We start from the raw sequence: 16899 nt of genomic DNA, 5'->3' as shown, positions 1-16899 counted from the left end.
AGCACATACAGCACATACACACACAGGGACTGATCCCTGGAGAGTCTGAACGTTACCCTCGTCAGAACTCTCCTTGTGCGCTCACAATGTGCACAATGTGACTTTCTGTCACTTTCTATTTCATCCTCTCTTCTTTTCTGCGAACTCTTCTCTCATTCGTCTTCCCCTCAGATCACAATGTGACTTTCTGTCACTTTCTATTTCATCCTCTCTTCTTTTCTGCGAACTCTTCTTCCTTTATTCTCATTCGTCTCATTCCCAGGAGAGAACAGCTTTGTTATTTTCTCCCATACCAACTGTCCCTCTGTTGTGGTGAGATGACTTTTCACGCAGTGTACAATGAAAACAAATTACTCACTGCAACATGCACACATGTGCCACACACACACACACACACACAGTGTTTGCCGTTTAAAGGATCCAGGCTAACTGTGTCCTAGGACCAACTAGCCTCTACAAAACCACAACTGCCTAAATAACCTTTGTCTCTCTTGGTTGTATCACCAGGGGGCGGCCAGTGACCTTCACCCTAACTGAACGATCCAAAACTGCCACCTCTCTTTGACACAAGAAGGTTCAGACAGAAACAAACAATGACCTCTAAAACATTGTTTTTGTCATTGCTACAACAAAAGTGGTGCATTACACAGATGATACTTCAATGAGGTCATAAATTGTATTAGGCAATTGTATTAGGTCATATGGTGAGACAGTAATATCCATGTTGCACTGTACAATAAATCAATTGCTAAAATGTATTTCTGTTGAAATTACACAGTAAACAATGTTCAGCATAAGTAACATTAGTATAAATCCACCTTTAATAACCAGGAACGCACCAATATTGAAATTCTGGCCGATACAGAAAAATATTTTCATGCTATGGATGATAATAAAAATAAATTAAATGAAAAAATAAAACACTAAACATCAATTAATGCTAAAAATGTAAAGTATAGGCCTATTTAAATGCATAAGAATGCCTTTTAAATTAAGAAAAAATTATTTATACAAAATATTAATTTAACAATGTAAATAAATTATGTTAATTAATTTACTGTGATATGGTAATATGCATGTCACACTTTATAATAAATTACTATAATTAATATACTGTCAATCAATTACTAAAATGTAATTCTGATTAAATAATATTAAAAACAACTATAGAGTAAACAACACTGACATTAATTTAAAAAGTTCATCTTCAATAACTAGAGACACACAGTACAGATCATTATTTTTATTTCATAGATTAAAAATAATATCAATAAAAAACAAAAAAATCTATTAACGCTAAAATCGTAAATGCTATAGGACTAAGTGAATTTCCTCATTTTAAATGAGAAAGAACATTTATGTTTTAATACATTTTACTTGTTAGTGTTTTTTAAAGGGGTCCTATTATGCTCTTTTACAAAGTCTTGATTTTGTTTTGGGGGTGTACTAGATCCAAACGAGTCGTTCGTTGTAGTTTTTGAAAAAGTGATTTCTGTTCAATAAAATATCTCCTTTTGAAGTGGACTTTGAACTTTGCAACTTTGCAGATTTTTTTATGCTCAAACAGCAACATTACAGACTAACTAAAGTTGAAAAAGTGAAAAAGCATAATAGGACCCCTTTAAAGACTAACTTGCTAAGCAAGTGTTGGATAACAGCAAAGGAAATCAATGTGTAAAAACAGAGGAAATAAAAATGACTAAAAGTGTAATGTAACTGATATGTAGACTGATAGAAAAAATTCTCTGATAACATACTGATACGCATCTATACAAATGTTTCCTCGCAAACTTAAAATTGGATGAAAAAATATATATATACATTATTATTCTTTAGAATATATTAACTGTCTACTGACCTCCATATTTATAACAAACTTGAATGTACCTCTATGATACAAAGTGAGTATGCTAAAGAACCAATCCTATGACTATCAATTCTTAAGAGGAAATTACTTCTTCATACATTTTCAAATGCCGAACTATCTATTGGAATAGGAAAAAAGTGGAAGATCAAAAGAAAATAGCAACGGATGTTCTTAGTGTGTTTAAATGTTCTCATCTGGCTAGAAATGAGAACAAATGCTCAACTTTCAAAACAGAAGCATACTTTTGAAATATAAATAGACATTTGAAATAACTAGAAATAGGCCTATTTCTTTATTATTGTTAAATATATACACATGCAACCGCAGCCTCTGCGACTGAAAAATCGAACTTTTTCATATCGCGATATTATCGCAAATGCAATTAATCGTTCAGCCCTACTTGTCACATTGCTCATGTAAAATGTTTGCACTATTTAGGTTACAAAAGTTCACTGCTGGAGATTAGCTGCTGGCAAATCAGAATTTCTCAGATTTTTTATGGTACAAACCCATCTTATTTTTTATCACAAACTACAAAAGGCTTGCATACAGATGGATTTCCCAATATTCTCATGGGTCAAAGACCACACATTTCTACAAAGAATCTTTGTGAACCAAAGTAAACTAACCAAGCGCTCAGTCAGCGTGTTTATCGAGTGAAAATCTGTGTTGAACGCCTCTCACACACATACTGGCGTGTAAAATCTAAGAATTTATTAGCCAATGGCTAATGTTAGTCATTATTTAGTCGCCCAGAGTAAGATTTAGTCGCATATGCGAGTGATTTACTCGCAATGTAGAGGGTTGCAGACCTGAACTTTCTCTCTCCGTTCTGCATACGTATATCTAGGACCACATCCTTTATTCTTTCAGCTGGCAATAAGGAACAATGAAAGGCCCCGAGCAGATCTTTGTCCCAGATTATTTTGCAAATGTGGTAAAATCATCTCAACAGGAAAAGAAAAACAATGCACTGGCCCTGACATCAGTGAAGAGTTTCCTCTCACTCTCATCCAAACCTGACAGCAGCAAGTAAACAACTTATCTACACATACAAATGTATGGTTAATATATGAATGTACAAGACTACAGATCTTTTCATAATGTTCTTCTGCACATCTGAGAACTCGGTTAAAATGGCTGATTGAGGCTTTTATGGCGAATCCTCTCACTGATCCCTAGACAAGGCAGGGGTCTATGGTAAAAACCTGAAACCCAGACAGTCAGTGATGTACTGGCCATTGCAATACAGAGAACATGGAAACCATCTCCATAACACTGTGGTGAAATAAAAGGTTATTTGAAAGGCCAAAGTGGCCAACAGCTGCTTTTAAATGAGGTCTAAAGCGGCGTCAAGATACTTTACTTAGCCTTGTGCCGTTTTACAAAACCTTTCTTTTGTGGAAGATAAATATATAGTTCAGTCATGAAACTCTAGATGGTGCAGGCTGACGGGTTGTTAACGTAACTGATGATATTCAGAGAGTTAAATGACTTGGCATACTGATTGGTTCATGATGCATATGCAGCCAATGAGCTTACTGCCTTGCATTTATATGGCTGGCTAGCATTCACTTGAGATTCCTGCAGTGCGCTTTCAGAGTTTCTCTGAAACCCTCCCGTATCGCCATATGCATTGTCAGTTGCAAGTTCCTGTACATGCTTGCAGCAGCAGCAATAATCTACAACTACAGCAATAACCAACAGCAGCAGCAATTCAGCAGCAGCGTAGCAGATCTATTCTGCCAAGACCAAATACATTAACATTGTCATATCCATCACCATGCTAAAATCTTCCGAGAGTTGTCATGCTCCGGGACAAGGCATCACAGTATGGTAAGGGGCGTAACATTTCTGTTACATGCTTGAGGTATTCAGCCAATCACAATGCACTGGATAGCTGGCCAATCACAGCACACCTCGCTTTTCAGAACGATGAGCTTTGTAAAAATCGACGCGTTTCAGAAAGGTGGGGCATAGAGGAGAAACAGTAATGTACAGTATGTGGGAAATAATGTGTTTTTTGAACCTTAAACCGCATATTAAACACATTTCATTACACCAAATACACAAAATAATGTTCTTTTTAGCAACATCATATGACCCCTTTAACATTGTCATATCCATCACCATGCTAAAATCTTCCGAGAGTTGTCATGATTGAAATGAAGATAATTTGGTAAATATCTCAGTGTTTTTTTTCTATCCATACAGTGGAAGTCAATGATCACCAAAATGGTTTGGTTACCAACAATCTTCAAAACATCCTTCCACAAAACAAAAGAAGGTCATACAGGTTTGGAACAACACAAGGGTGAGTAAATGATAGATTTTTCATTTTTGGGTGCACTATCCCTTTAAGAGCATCTACACTTACTACACACGTTTACTGTGAATATAAGCTTAAAACCACACAGACAGACGTCAATCTAGATCATTCATGAGTCAGGCATCCTAAAGCATATCCTGATGTATTGCAGCAAAGTTTAGGCAAATACTCACATGTCATTCAAACGTATGTATATTCTCTCCTGTCTAAAACGTGCTGTCAACACACTTTGAATAAAATGTCATCCTTAACTAGAAATGTCATTAATGCATAACTGTAACACTACACTACAGTGTTACAGTTACCGTAGCCGACGTATTGCATAGCACAACATAGTTCAAACGTAATTCAAACCTGTTGGCAAACATATGAGACATTTTAAAACCTATGTTTACATATTAGTAAGGAAATAACAGTGTTTATACGATGTGCTACATTGTACCAGCATTACTGTACAGTAAGCGCTCGGGCTTTAATCTTCTGACACTTCTGGAACTAACTAACCTGGAGCGCGGATGTCATTTACAAGCGACAACTCGCCCCCCAAATAAAGCGGTTATGTTTATTAAATGAGAATATACCTATTGGACCCTCTTTGTGTTTTGACGAGCGTCTTCTGTTTACTGCTTTTTCAAGAACACCCCTCCCAGACTTCTTTGCAGACGCCATCTTCCTCAAACACGAATGATTACCTCCCCCTCTGTTCTGTCTGGACTTACCTTACAGGCGGTCACGCCCACATCAAAATCTACAGCCAATAACGTGTCAGAGAATAATCAAAGCACCTATCACTTCATAGTACTGCCCATCACGCTGCCCACATTGAGCCAAATGACACTCCTACAACGTCAAAATGCAATACAATAAAATAAATATGCCAGTTTCTCTAATGTATTTTCTTTAATTGCCAATTTAAGTATCCAGTGCATTTATTTATTTATTTATTTATTTGGAATGTTCCTCAGGACACACTTAAAAGGCCACATTCATCAAAATGCTAAATGTTTTATACAATTCATTCAAACCATTAGCAGATATATTTGATTTACCACTGCAAAATACAAACAAGCTTATCTTCAAACTAATAAAGAGATGCAAAGACATATTGACAGCAGGCTCATGAAATTACGACAAGTAATACACAGAGTTCACTTTTCCCTTGACTGTCTTTCTGGTTCCTTTTCCTGTTTCTCCAGCTCCAGCTATGGCTTCTCCAGTTGAATGTCTTCTCCACAGTTGGCCACATCCTGATAGGGGCCTTGCTGATTGGTGCGTTGAATTTGATGGTAAGCTGAGTTGCAGTCATCCTGGTTTAGACCCTGCTGAAGGTCACTTTTGTGAATACGCAGCATGCTAATAAGAAAAGAAAATGTAGTGGGAATAGACATACCTCATAGATATTCTCCTCCTCCCTTCCTTTCTTCCTCTCCAGTTCATTCAGCCTCTTTGACTAGAGGAATAAAGTTGAACGTCTATCATCATCATGGAATCACTTTATTTATTTGTTTGTTTAATGTTGTTTGTGGTGCAGATTTCTGTCTGGAATGCATCCAATATGCAGAATCAACATTAAATCAACATTACACGATCATTGTGTCTGACCTTACAGAGGGGCATGGTGCCAGGGATCAACACACACATCAGCAGCAACACCCCTTCTGCTGTAATGATGCTGTTCTTCACACTCTCGCTGAGGTTCAAGGTCTTCTGCAATGGTTCTAATTAAAGAGACCTGAAGACTTTTCAGAAATGACAAGTAGATCAAACTGACCATGGACCATTGTCTTAAAAAGGTTAGAGAAAAATGAAACAAACAGACAAAAATAGAGGCCAAAAGAGCTGAAACTTTCACTTCCTCTGATAGTAAAACCTGCATGTGTGTATATAAAGAGAGTTAAGAAACACAAACTTAGCATGAATGAGAGGAATTTGGGTTTATGTCATTGAATGGGTTATTTGTGTTTGCCTAACTCAGCCAATTGAATGATTTGTGGGGATTATTGCACAATGCGACCTCTTAGAGAGCATGAGTGTAAACATTGTTATGTTTATGACTTTCATATTTATGCAATTAAGAATAAATAGGTAGACAGTGGGCCTATACATCAGATTATGTATTACATTAAAATGCATAACTGTAAGTGTATATACCGTATTTATTATAGATTTATTATAGACTACTGTTCAAAAGTTTGAGGCCAGTAAGATTGTTTTTGAAAGATAATACTTTTTTTTTTAGCAAGGAGGCAGTAAATTAATCAACAGTGACAGTAAAGACTTTGTTACAAAAGTAATTCTATTTCAAATACTGTTCATTTGAACTTTCTATCAATCAAAGAATCCAGGGAAAAAGTTCACTGTTTCCATAACAAGTAATGTTTCTTGAGCACCAAACGAAGGTTCAGTAGAGCAATGGCTGATGAAATTAAATTGAGTAAATTGTAATATTTCACAAAATTACTCTTTTTACTGTATTTTTTGATCAAATAAGTGCAGACTTGGTGAGCGAGTGGTCTTGGTCTTTTTTTTTTTACAGTGATACTGACGAGAAATAAAATTAAGCATATTAAACATATAACTGTGGTCTGACTCACTGTATACTTGAAGAAAGGTACCATGGGTAAAGATGTGAAGAGAGTTATAATTCAGTTTACACTGGTACAAGCCGGTATAATTGAGACGGACCCTCTTGAAAAACAGCAAATGGCATGTGACTCCATCTGTTAGTTCTGTTGTCTTGTTCATCAGATTGTTGGACAGATTTACTAAGCTGAGCATTGTGGTTCCATTGGTGGTGTGAATATTCATGATCCAGGTGACATGGGGACTCTTATTCCAGCGGTAGCAGCAGCGGATGGTGGCTTCATGGAAGAGAGCCGCACGCACCAACGGCTTATCTGCCTCCAGTTTCAGGTCTTCAAAACCAGCGTTAGCAACAACTTAAGGACAATAAAACCAAAAACCATATAATAATATGCTCTAACATTGGGTGACACAACAGCACAAAAAAGTATTTGAGTGTAAAACAGTCCACAGTGGGGGGTTTCTTTAAGATTTGCTTATATGTGATTAAAACCCTCTAACATAAAAGCAGCTTAACATATATCTTTAATTTCCCCCCAAGGGGCATTAACTTCAATCCACATGATATCAGCATGTTTAAATCTATTAGCTAAACTGAACACTTCCCACCCACAAAAAGCTGTATAGACAAGACTTGTCATGTGAAAAGCTACTTAATACAGTGTAAAATTAAATTAGACCCTTAAAATTGTAAGTCACACTGAAAAAGACAAAGATGTAAAAACTGGTGAAATATCTAGACTGGTAGCAATAAGATGCCAATTGTAACAGCTGCTCTGAGAGGAAATCAGCTTCACTGAAGCAGAACATAGACGTGCAGATGGAAACTTTGTGTACTTTGTTCTTTTGTAGGAGATAAAAAGTTTATTGCTGAATTTGAAATGGTATGCTGTCGAAAAACTAAATTTAAATTTCTCTATACATATAGGCCTACATATATTTTTTGGTGATCAAAGAGAGCTTAGATTACTATAAAACCAGTTAATTATAACAAATGCTTAACAAATATTAGAATTTTACAATAAAACTAACATTACATACACACATGAAATATATGTTAATGCTTACCTGCCCAGAAACACAAGAAAATGACCAGATAAACCAGATAACCTTTCAAAAACCCTCTTGCTGCTCATCAGTAAATATGCCGTTCAAGTGTTTGTCTTCTCTTCCTGTATCATCTACACTCACCCATTCTTCTATTTCAGTTTTTGGTGAACAGAATAATGTGAACATTCAGGTGTTTTACCACCATATATGCCTTTAAAACAGCTTTGAATCTTCTTAGAAAAGAACTTTTGAATAGTCTCTAGTTTAATGTTGACTACAAAAACATCTGCCAGTTGCTTTACAGATGTTGGAGGAGGGAATCTGCTTCTCACCATTATCTCCAAAACTGCCTACTGTAGTCAGTTTTTGTGGAAACATGGTCTTCAAGGCGAATTTGGAAGCTTGCTGACACTCTGCTGCAGAAGTTCTGCATTGTTTGGCCCCTATCATTCACTTTCAGTTTTCATCCACTATTCTTCTCTGATTAGTCTTGCCAGGCTTTGTGTACGCAGTCATAATCATAAAGACTGTTGTTCGTAAAACACCAAACAAACTGGGCCGTTAAGGTTACAGACACTCCGGCTAAACAGACTCCCATACATTTTCATTAATTTTTGGAAGTCATAACAAGTCACCCATTTTCCCCACAATTTGTACTAAACAACTTATACTATACACAAACTAGAGAATATAGACATCATAATTGGATAAAGATTATTGGAAGATAATTGGATTTTTTTTACTGTACCCAGTATAAATTATATTAACCCCATAATAATGGATGTTCACATTATTTAGTCCAACCTCTGTACATTCTTCTCTTTTTTTTTGGATAATGTGGTAATCTGTTAATATCAACCGAATGCTGTTAAAAATAAAAACAATACAAGCTCAAGTCATTTTTGATCATTTATTAAAAAAACAAAAAACGTACCTACATTTTTCTTATGTATCTTACATATAAAATCAAAGCCCAAATACACAGAATAGTCCTTGCATAATCATTTATATAGACAGACAGCAATGGAATGCCTGTAATGAGTGGACTCCTGTACACAGATTACATAAAAGACAGTCATGGATTGCAGAAGGTTTAAAAGATCTAAAAAAGAGTACTCAGTACTAAGCACTCGGCAATTTTTAAGAACAACAAATGAGTGGAACTGCTATAAATTGGCGGGTCTGGAGCAAAATATCAGATTAATATTTAACACTGAGCATCGCTAAATGAGGAGAAGGCAAGTATGCCCGTGCCCGTCAGTTGGACTAAAAGAGCCCTTTAGAAATTAAAACAAACCCAATCTGCACAAGGCACCCTATAAATAGATTTAAACATACAGATATATCACTATGTATACATATATGTGACAGATACATATGAAAAGTTCAAGGAATGAGAGAGAATGACACCACACCCAAAACCCTGTCTTATCAATTATCAAAAGTTGAAGGCTCAATTTGAAACACACTTTCTAACCGAATCTAAACTGTGGTTAGTTCCACATCAAAAATAAGACTCTTGCCATAAAAGCGAAATTCAGTGAAGCCTTTTATAGTTGTTCTGGTTAAGGGTGTACTTTGTCTCTCTCAGTCCTTCTTATATAACAAGCAATGCATAGTATGGTAATTACATAATTTTCTAAGAAAACCAAAAGAACAGAATCAAAGAAAATGAATAAACCACCCATTCAAGCAATCGAGAATGAAAAAAAATGTGCAAAAGGACTGAAGGAAAGTGAAGTAGGTAGAACAGATCTTGCACCATGATAGTTTCATTACCAAACTTTAAACAGTTTCATTTGCTACTTCTAAAAGGAAAAGGCTATGAAAATGAACAAAAGGTCTTATTGACATTTACTAGGACCAACACTGCTGCCCAGAATGCAAGACTTCTAGCAAATTGTTCTGGTAAACCATTTTGCGAAGGAAATCAGCTGGGAAAACAGCAGGAAAAGGAACCAAGGCCTTACAGAAATCAATATTATCAACACAATTACAACGTAAAAATGAATATAAATCACATTATGTAACAAATAAGGTAAAATAAGTTGCATAAATTTGGAAGTCGGTCGAGGGTAGAAAGACCTGTTGCAGTAGCATCATGAATACATGGAAATAATTACAGTTATTAAAAACTACAGTTTGTGTTCCTGTCTCTGAACTCTGAGATATAACATCATTTTAAACCCCTGCAAGTGCCTGATTGTCTGTGGTCTGGTTTCATAATTAGATAAGGAGAGCAGGAGAGAAAAAGCTGGGCCGTTAAGCTGGAAAAAACATGGACTGATAATGAGAATAAATATACTTCTCGATTACTCCTACTGCAATTCAATTCTGAACCAACTTAATTCCTTCTGTCTTAAATAGGATTATAAGCCAATCCATCCACTTCACCTTTTTGTGGGTTGATCCAGCAGCTAAGGCGAACGCTCGGAGTTTGGAAAGGGGTGGGCAACTAGTTTGGACCCCCTCAGTAAGTTATTCCAATTGACAACTGACCTTCCCATGCAAGGCAAATGTGTTTTCATATCTAAACTTTGTACCAATATCATTTCTTTGGTCCTGCTTACAAAGAAAACTACTCCATAAAATAAAATAAACTGAGAAACAATGACAAGCAATTACAGGAAAAACTATAATTTTGCAAACTGAACTGTAGAACATAAAGGTAGAAAAAAACGTAATTATCTGAAATGACCGATGCGTTTTACAGCCACTGAAACAGAATTTGCATAGTGCACAAAAATAGGCAATGTGTGATGATTATCATACGATCTGGGTCGACCTACCAGAGTACAATCTGCAACACCCGAGTTAGAGAACGCTATACACTGTGCATGCTTCACGTTTAAACAGCACCGACGTGTGGATGTTCCTGCAAGCTGGTCATTCAAAATGCGACGTAATACGTGCATATTTCCTCACACCCACAATGTCAAACCCTGACGACATTTCTTGACATCAATGCTTGCCTTGATTTCACTTCAGAGGGGTTAGGCATAACAAAGCAAGCCCACCTTCCTCAAACCTTCTCTCTACTTCCTCTGCTCATCCATCTGTTGATCTATCCTACTTAGCACTTCTTTTCTCACTCACAGAGCAACAATAGAACTTCTGGTAAGAAGACAAATCAAAACCAAAACAGGGTTAAAAAAAAAAAAGTCCATGTTTTACTCTCCATTTTACTGCAATGCATGCTACAACGGCTCAATACTCTGCTAAAAATCGACATATCTCCTTTTGAATATCTATTATTTTTGAAAATACATGTAATATAGTACGGTAATAATTATTAGGATGAGTGAACATCTTGAAATGCGTAATAAAAAAATGAAAGGGCACATATTCTGCTTAAATGACCTGACTAAAGTACATTCTGAGAAACAGACAAAGATGCAACTATACTTTTCTATGAATATAGATAGTCTTTTGGTACTAAATTACTTTTGACATGCTTAGACAAGTTTATCGTTGTGTGTGTGTGTGTGCACATGTTTGTGTATGTTACAGTGCTTTCACATGCACTCGTAGCATTTCGCTCTGGAATCTCTCTAGGTGTTGCACATTTCTTTGGCATCTTTTGGCAAGACTGTCTCTCATACTTCTCAACAGAAACACATACGCACTCATTCAAGGTTAAGGATCACTATAATTTCACAACACCCACTTCATTTCATTTCTCAGTGGCATGGAAAGTGCTGGAGGCCTGCTGACAATCTTCAGAAAGGACAGTTGAGAAGAGAGAAGAGATAGAGCAGGAACATTCAGGCAGAATTAGTCAATCAGCGAATCCCTCGAAAACAAGTCTCGAGTCCAGCACATGCAGTGATCTGAGGACAAACAAGACAGATGATAGAAACTGAATTGCTATACTTACAAAAAGAATGGTGCTATATAAAAATGAAGATGATACATATAAAAAAATGGTTTTGTATTAAGTATGTGGTAGTACCTTGTAACAGCAGGTTGTGATGTTTCTCAGTTGTAGTGGCCCCCCTGAAGTGAATATTTAGCAAGAGCTTCTTGCAACTTATAATGGTCCTCCTCGACAGCCTTGGAACAAACACAACACCAGAGATGCGTATTACTTGGGGCACCTCGTTCAGATGAAGCCCCCTAATTTTTCTCCTCTTCAAGAACTGAAGAACGGACCCTGTTCTCTTTCACAAATGCAATTGCTTTCACCTCACCTGCAGTCTCTTCAATTGCTCCCCAAGTGTCTGCAGTCTCTTCTGCACCTCCTCCAAGCGTTCCTGAGAAAGCACTAGAGGAGCGCTGATCTCTCTTTCCTCTTCTCCTTTATTCCCTCCATCTCCCCCACTCTCTTCTCCTTCAGTTCTACCTTCTGTGCTGGATTCCTCCACTGAGGAGGAAAAAAAGCATTGGGGATCTCAATATCAATATCAAAATGTATGACCGTCTTCCATCTTTTCTTTTAGAATTTGAATAAATGACAGGCTGTTTGTAAGACTTTTAAGTACATTTCTTCTTTTTGCATGCTGAACTTATTCAGGAACTCAGGTATTCAGCACAGCTGTACTTACTGTACTATGATTAAGTGTGAGGTTGAACCTCGTCAGCTATAAACCTGAAGCAATATGTGTGCAGTTCCTGACGACTGACCTCCATCTGCCTCCTGGCTTTCAGGGGCCATCCCTCCATTTTCCCCAAGAGTCTGAGAGTCATCTGACAGACTAATACTCCCGACCAATAGCCTCTTCAAATACATGACTGTGAGAGGTATACAAGCAAAAAAAAAAAAACAAGTACAGCATGAAATTGTATGTGTTCACTGCTTGACCTGCATAAAATGACACATTCTGACCTTCATCCAAAGCACCAATAGCAGACTTCTCTGGAGGAGCGTGGCTATGGCTGAGCAGGTCAAAACCATTGGCCGCTAGGTAGTCTATGAGTGAAGAATCAGTTTCTCTACTCTTCTCATCAGTAAGACTGTCTTTAAATCGCCCTATGGTGAAATAAAACACAGTCACATTATAATACCACGGTAAAATTACTTGGACAGACTTAATATCTGTTTCCAAGAGCCAAAAGTCTCACCACCGCGACTTTTCAACAGGTCTCCTCCGTTCTCAGTGGGGCTAAGTGGGGGCTGCAAACTGGAGAAAAGAAATGGAAAGAGTTTTAATGACTGAAGTTAGCTTCGAGTTTGCTAGTTCAATGCCACCTTCAAAAGGATGCCCGATTACTCTTATGGGGCCTTGCTATTTGCCAAAAACACACTCACGGGCCGTATGCAGGTCCACTGGCGCTGCTAGGCATGCTGCCACCTCTGTCTCTTTTCAGCTTATTCCCGCCCCTTTTCTTCAACTCGTCAACTGTAGATTTAATCACCTCTGTCCAACTGGAGCATAAAACAGACTGTGAGTGTCAAATTACATGTTTTGGATTTCAATTTTGAAGCAGGATTTCATATGATCTGCCGGTCAGTCATTCGGGTAAGTGTTTCATTGAAATGGCTTTATATGGTTCACACACTCACTTTTTCTTCTCCCCGACGGTCTGAGCCACTAGTTCATAGATCTGTGCTCCGCTGTCCCAGGTGAAGATGACGTAGAGGGCCTTTGGGTCTGATGGAAAGAACAAAAGTAACTGTAGATCAGACTCACGTTCTTCAGAATACAACATGCTAATTCACCTAAACTCACTCACCAGTGGCCACGTCTCTGAGAAAAACAGATTCTAGTTTGATGATTGGACTCAGCATCTGTTTGCCTTCCTGAACGGCGATGTTGCTTTTGCTCTGACACTTCAAAACCATCTTATCATCCTGCTTCTGAAGCAAGACCAGCAGGTCTGACAGCAAAACACAGTGCACATCTACAAATACACACAAAAATAGGGTAAGTAAGAGGCTGAATTCTTGATTATGGAAGCACTGAAAGCAAATAAACTCATTTGTCATTGTATTTGTAATTTGGGGAATGTGTCGACGGGGGTTACCGATCGCTTTCTCCTTGGTCACCCTCCATGTCAGAGGTCCTTCAAACAGCATCTTTCTGGTGGTCAGATCAATGTTCTGATGAACAAAGAAAAGAGTGGATCATTTCAGCCCCAGAGTGTCTGCATTAGTAACATACACATGAGGCATTAAGATATTTCTCACCTTGTACTCACTGTAGAGGTCATTGCTCGGTTTCAGTCCTGAGGTGTCCAGCCGGCGCTGGTAGTCTTTCAAAATCTGAGTTGAAGATGGGCAGATATTTAGGGGAAAAAAAATGAGAGTGGTGGTTGGGAAAATGCATATTAGAGATTATGATCCATATAGGGTGGGCTATATCACAGTATGAACAATTTAAAGGTAAAGTTCACCCAAAAATGAAAATTCTCACCCTTTTACCATTCCAAACCTGTAAGACCTTTGTTCATCTTCAGAAAACATATTAAGATATTTCTGATGAAATCCAAGAACTTTCTGACCCTCCATAGACAAAGACACAACTACCACTTTCAAGGTCCAAAAAGGTAGTAAGGAAATCGATAAAATAGTCCATGTGACATCAGTGGTTCAACCGTAATTGTATGAAGCTATGAGAATACTTTTTGTTCACAATGAAAACAAAAATTGTTGAATAAAGTCATTATTTTTGCTTACTTTGCGCACAAAAAATATTCTCATAGCTTTAAAAAAATATCTTAATTTGTGTTCCGAAGATGAACGAAGGTCTTACGGGTTTGGAATGACATGAGGGTGAGGAATTAATGACTGAATTTTTATTTTTAGGTGAACTATCTCTTTAATACAGTATCATGCTAAATACATACATCACAACATGCTGGAATGTAGTAATGCCTGGATACTGCCATACCACACATCCTTACAGTAGACCATATTAATCTGAAGGAACTTCTACTGAATTCTCACCAGCAGGTTCTCCATGAGTTTGACTTCTTCATTGACATGGTTGAGGATCTTACGGCAGGATTCTGCTGCTTGGTTAATGTTCTCTTTTTCTGCTTTATCATCTGTGAGAAATGGACATTGTTTATACACCAGTTTTTGTCTAATATATTGCATTTCTTTTGTTTGCTTATTTATTAATGCTTATTTATTCCTGTGATGGCAAAACATTTCAGCAGCCTTTACTCCAGTGTTTAGTGTTACATGATCCATCAGAAATCATTCAAATATGCTGATTTGATTCAAGTAAAGCTTTTTATCATCAACAGAATTGTGGAACCCGAGATACATTTTTTTAGGATTCCTTGATGAATTGAGTTCAAAATAACAGCAAATCTTTTGTAACAATGTAAAGGTCTTTACTCTTTACTGTCAATTCTGATCAATTCAATCATGCTAAATGATTATCGTAGTGAAATAAAAGTATATAAAAAAACATCTTACTGACCCCAAGCTTTTGAACTCAAGTGAATTTGATTTAATTGAGAAAATCAATGTGTTAAACTGATCATTTTATATTTGTAATATTTTTAATGTGTTATTTACTTTGCAATTTGCAATGGTTTAGCAAGTGTTTTGCACAATTTGCACAAAAGGTTTTATGGAAATAAAGTAGGATTAGATTTAAAACACTTACCTGTGTTCTTGGCAATGTTTTCCAGCAGAAGAGGATATTTGGTTAGTCTTTGCATCTCGGTGGGAATGATATCCTTTAGCTGTAGCCTCCGACATTGTGGCTTACTCTCTGCCTCCTACAACACAAACACAGAACATTTAATTAAAGACATTTTGAGATGCCTAGCCTCCAGAAATGTTGACTGGCGAACAGTTGCAATACCATGGAAAACAGTGTTTTAAGTGTAAATGTACCAGTATGAAAGCATTAAAACGGGGATCCTTCTTCTGTCTGCTCTTTATCTGCTCCAGAGCCCAGGACTGGTAGCTACAGAAGCGTGCGGTGAGCTTCTGAAACCATTCTCCTTCTGATCCACTGAACTACAGAGATAGAGACACGTCTATTCGTGTAACAGCTAATATAAGTTCATTTTGTCAAGTTGAAATGCTGAATGACACAGTGTTGAGAAAGAACATGAAAAACTAGCATTTAGCACACTCTAAGCTACTTACCCTGTTGAGAAGTGGCGTGCTTATGAATTTGACAATGTACTTATCCTCCTGACGCATTTTTTTCAGGTTCTCATAGAAAGCATCTAGAAAAAGAATGGATTTAAGCTATTTCAAGGCTGTTTATAATTGAAGGACCATCAAAATCTTTTAAAGCCATGCAGATTTCAGTGCATTAATATATTTGAAGTGGATACGTACAGTGCATCTCTATGATCTCATCAAGGCTGGGGAAGATGGTGGCCAGCTCAGTCATGCTCATAATCTCTTCCCTCTCCAGCGGACGAGAAAACACAGTCTGCAATACACTCAGCATACGGACATGAGCGTGCTCTGTCGTAAACAGCTCTAACAGACACAGAGAGAAAAATATGTTCATCATTGCACCCTGCTTCATAGCAGATTACACAAAATAAGGCACTGAACGTACGAATAGTTTTTCAACATTCTTGCTTGTATTACCATTGATGACTTCTTGTCTTTTGATTTCCTTCTTGCTCAGTTTTTTCAGGTCCTCGGGAGAAGCAAGGCCCCTCCAGTTGGGCGGGTCCTGCTCGAGCTCCAGGAGACGGGGCTCCATTTCCTCCTGCTGAGGGAAGGGGCCAAAAGCAGGACCAGTGACGAGGCCGTCAGGCAACAATCCACCTTCCGCACTAAGAGACAAATGAAGGGAAAAAATTGAAAAGGGATACATACGTGTTCAGCATTGTAAAAAAAATTGTTAAGGTAGTGATGATTACAATCTCTGGATTCTATCAGTTACTGAGAAGCCCCTTCTGCTGCTGTCTCCTGTGGACAGTGTGTGTATGAGTGTTTCTAAGTGTGAGTGATGGTTAGTCTTTGCCTTACGAGACTGAATGCTGTGGGGAGGGTGAGAGGGGGTGAGAGGTAGAGGTTGACTGCAGGTCCACGTCGCTACGGGAGCGAGACTGCTTGGCCCGGGTAGAGCCACTACGGCGAGAGTGACGGCGCTCCACGCAAAGGCTCTCGCTGCGGCGCACATTCCTGAACACCCAAGAGAAG

The 16899-nt window shown here is 37.7% G+C and overlaps 3 protein-coding genes across 13 annotated transcripts in view; all 3 read right to left on the bottom strand.

Annotated features, from left to right (window-relative positions):
• The window catches only part of LOC107706458 (hormone-sensitive lipase-like), a 33638-nt gene extending 28699 nt beyond the window's left edge, over positions 1-4939 (bottom strand). For both annotated transcript variants that reach the window (XM_016510173.1, XM_016510180.1), the window contains exon 1: positions 4778-4939. In XM_016510173.1, coding sequence (XP_016365659.1) covers positions 4778-4865 — 88 coding nt within the window. In that variant the 5' untranslated portion in view covers positions 4866-4939. The remainder of the gene's footprint in view (positions 1-4777) is intronic.
• Positions 4940-5379: 440 nt separating this feature from the next.
• LOC107706513 (B-cell antigen receptor complex-associated protein alpha chain-like) lies at positions 5380-7974 on the bottom strand. The gene is made up of 5 exons (XM_016510254.1): positions 7971-7974; positions 6791-7135; positions 5799-5914; positions 5587-5646; positions 5380-5515 (listed from the first exon to the last, which is right to left on the bottom strand). Exons 1-5 carry the CDS (start codon positions 7972-7974, stop codon positions 5399-5401), a joined length of 642 nt encoding a protein of 213 aa, XP_016365740.1. The 3' UTR covers positions 5380-5398.
• An 816-nt stretch (positions 7975-8790) lies between these two features.
• The window catches only part of LOC107706396 (rho guanine nucleotide exchange factor 1-like), a 46445-nt gene continuing 38336 nt past the window's right edge, over positions 8791-16899 (bottom strand). For 8 of the 10 annotated variants that reach the window (XM_016510106.1, XM_016510136.1, XM_016510123.1 and 5 more), the window contains 18 exons: positions 16726-16881; positions 16339-16529; positions 16078-16224; positions 15880-15962; positions 15622-15747; positions 15389-15503; positions 14716-14816; positions 13957-14031; positions 13794-13869; positions 13503-13670; positions 13333-13420; positions 13078-13194; positions 12891-12949; positions 12655-12798; positions 12453-12560; positions 12020-12192; positions 11782-11882; positions 8791-11659 (listed from right to left, as the gene is read on the bottom strand). In XM_016510106.1, coding sequence (XP_016365592.1) covers positions 11808-11882; positions 12020-12192; positions 12453-12560; positions 12655-12798; positions 12891-12949; positions 13078-13194; positions 13333-13420; positions 13503-13670; positions 13794-13869; positions 13957-14031; positions 14716-14816; positions 15389-15503; positions 15622-15747; positions 15880-15962; positions 16078-16224; positions 16339-16529; positions 16726-16881 — 2002 coding nt within the window. In that variant the 3' untranslated portion in view covers positions 8791-11659; positions 11782-11807. The remainder of the gene's footprint in view (positions 11660-11781; positions 11883-12019; positions 12193-12452; positions 12561-12654; positions 12799-12890; positions 12950-13077; positions 13195-13332; positions 13421-13502; positions 13671-13793; positions 13870-13956; positions 14032-14715; positions 14817-15388; positions 15504-15621; positions 15748-15879; positions 15963-16077; positions 16225-16338; positions 16530-16725; positions 16882-16899) is intronic. The other 2 variants (XM_016510148.1, XM_016510155.1) reach the window with 1 other exon arrangement.

The sequence above is a fragment of the Sinocyclocheilus rhinocerous genome, unplaced genomic scaffold (assembly GCF_001515625.1).
Source record: "Sinocyclocheilus rhinocerous isolate Xijiao unplaced genomic scaffold, SAMN03320098_v1.1 scaffold1333, whole genome shotgun sequence".
Lineage (NCBI taxonomy): Eukaryota > Metazoa > Chordata > Actinopteri > Cypriniformes > Cyprinidae > Sinocyclocheilus > Sinocyclocheilus rhinocerous.
Note: the sequence above shows the minus strand (reverse complement) of the source record. Positions and strands in the feature narration are given on the sequence as shown.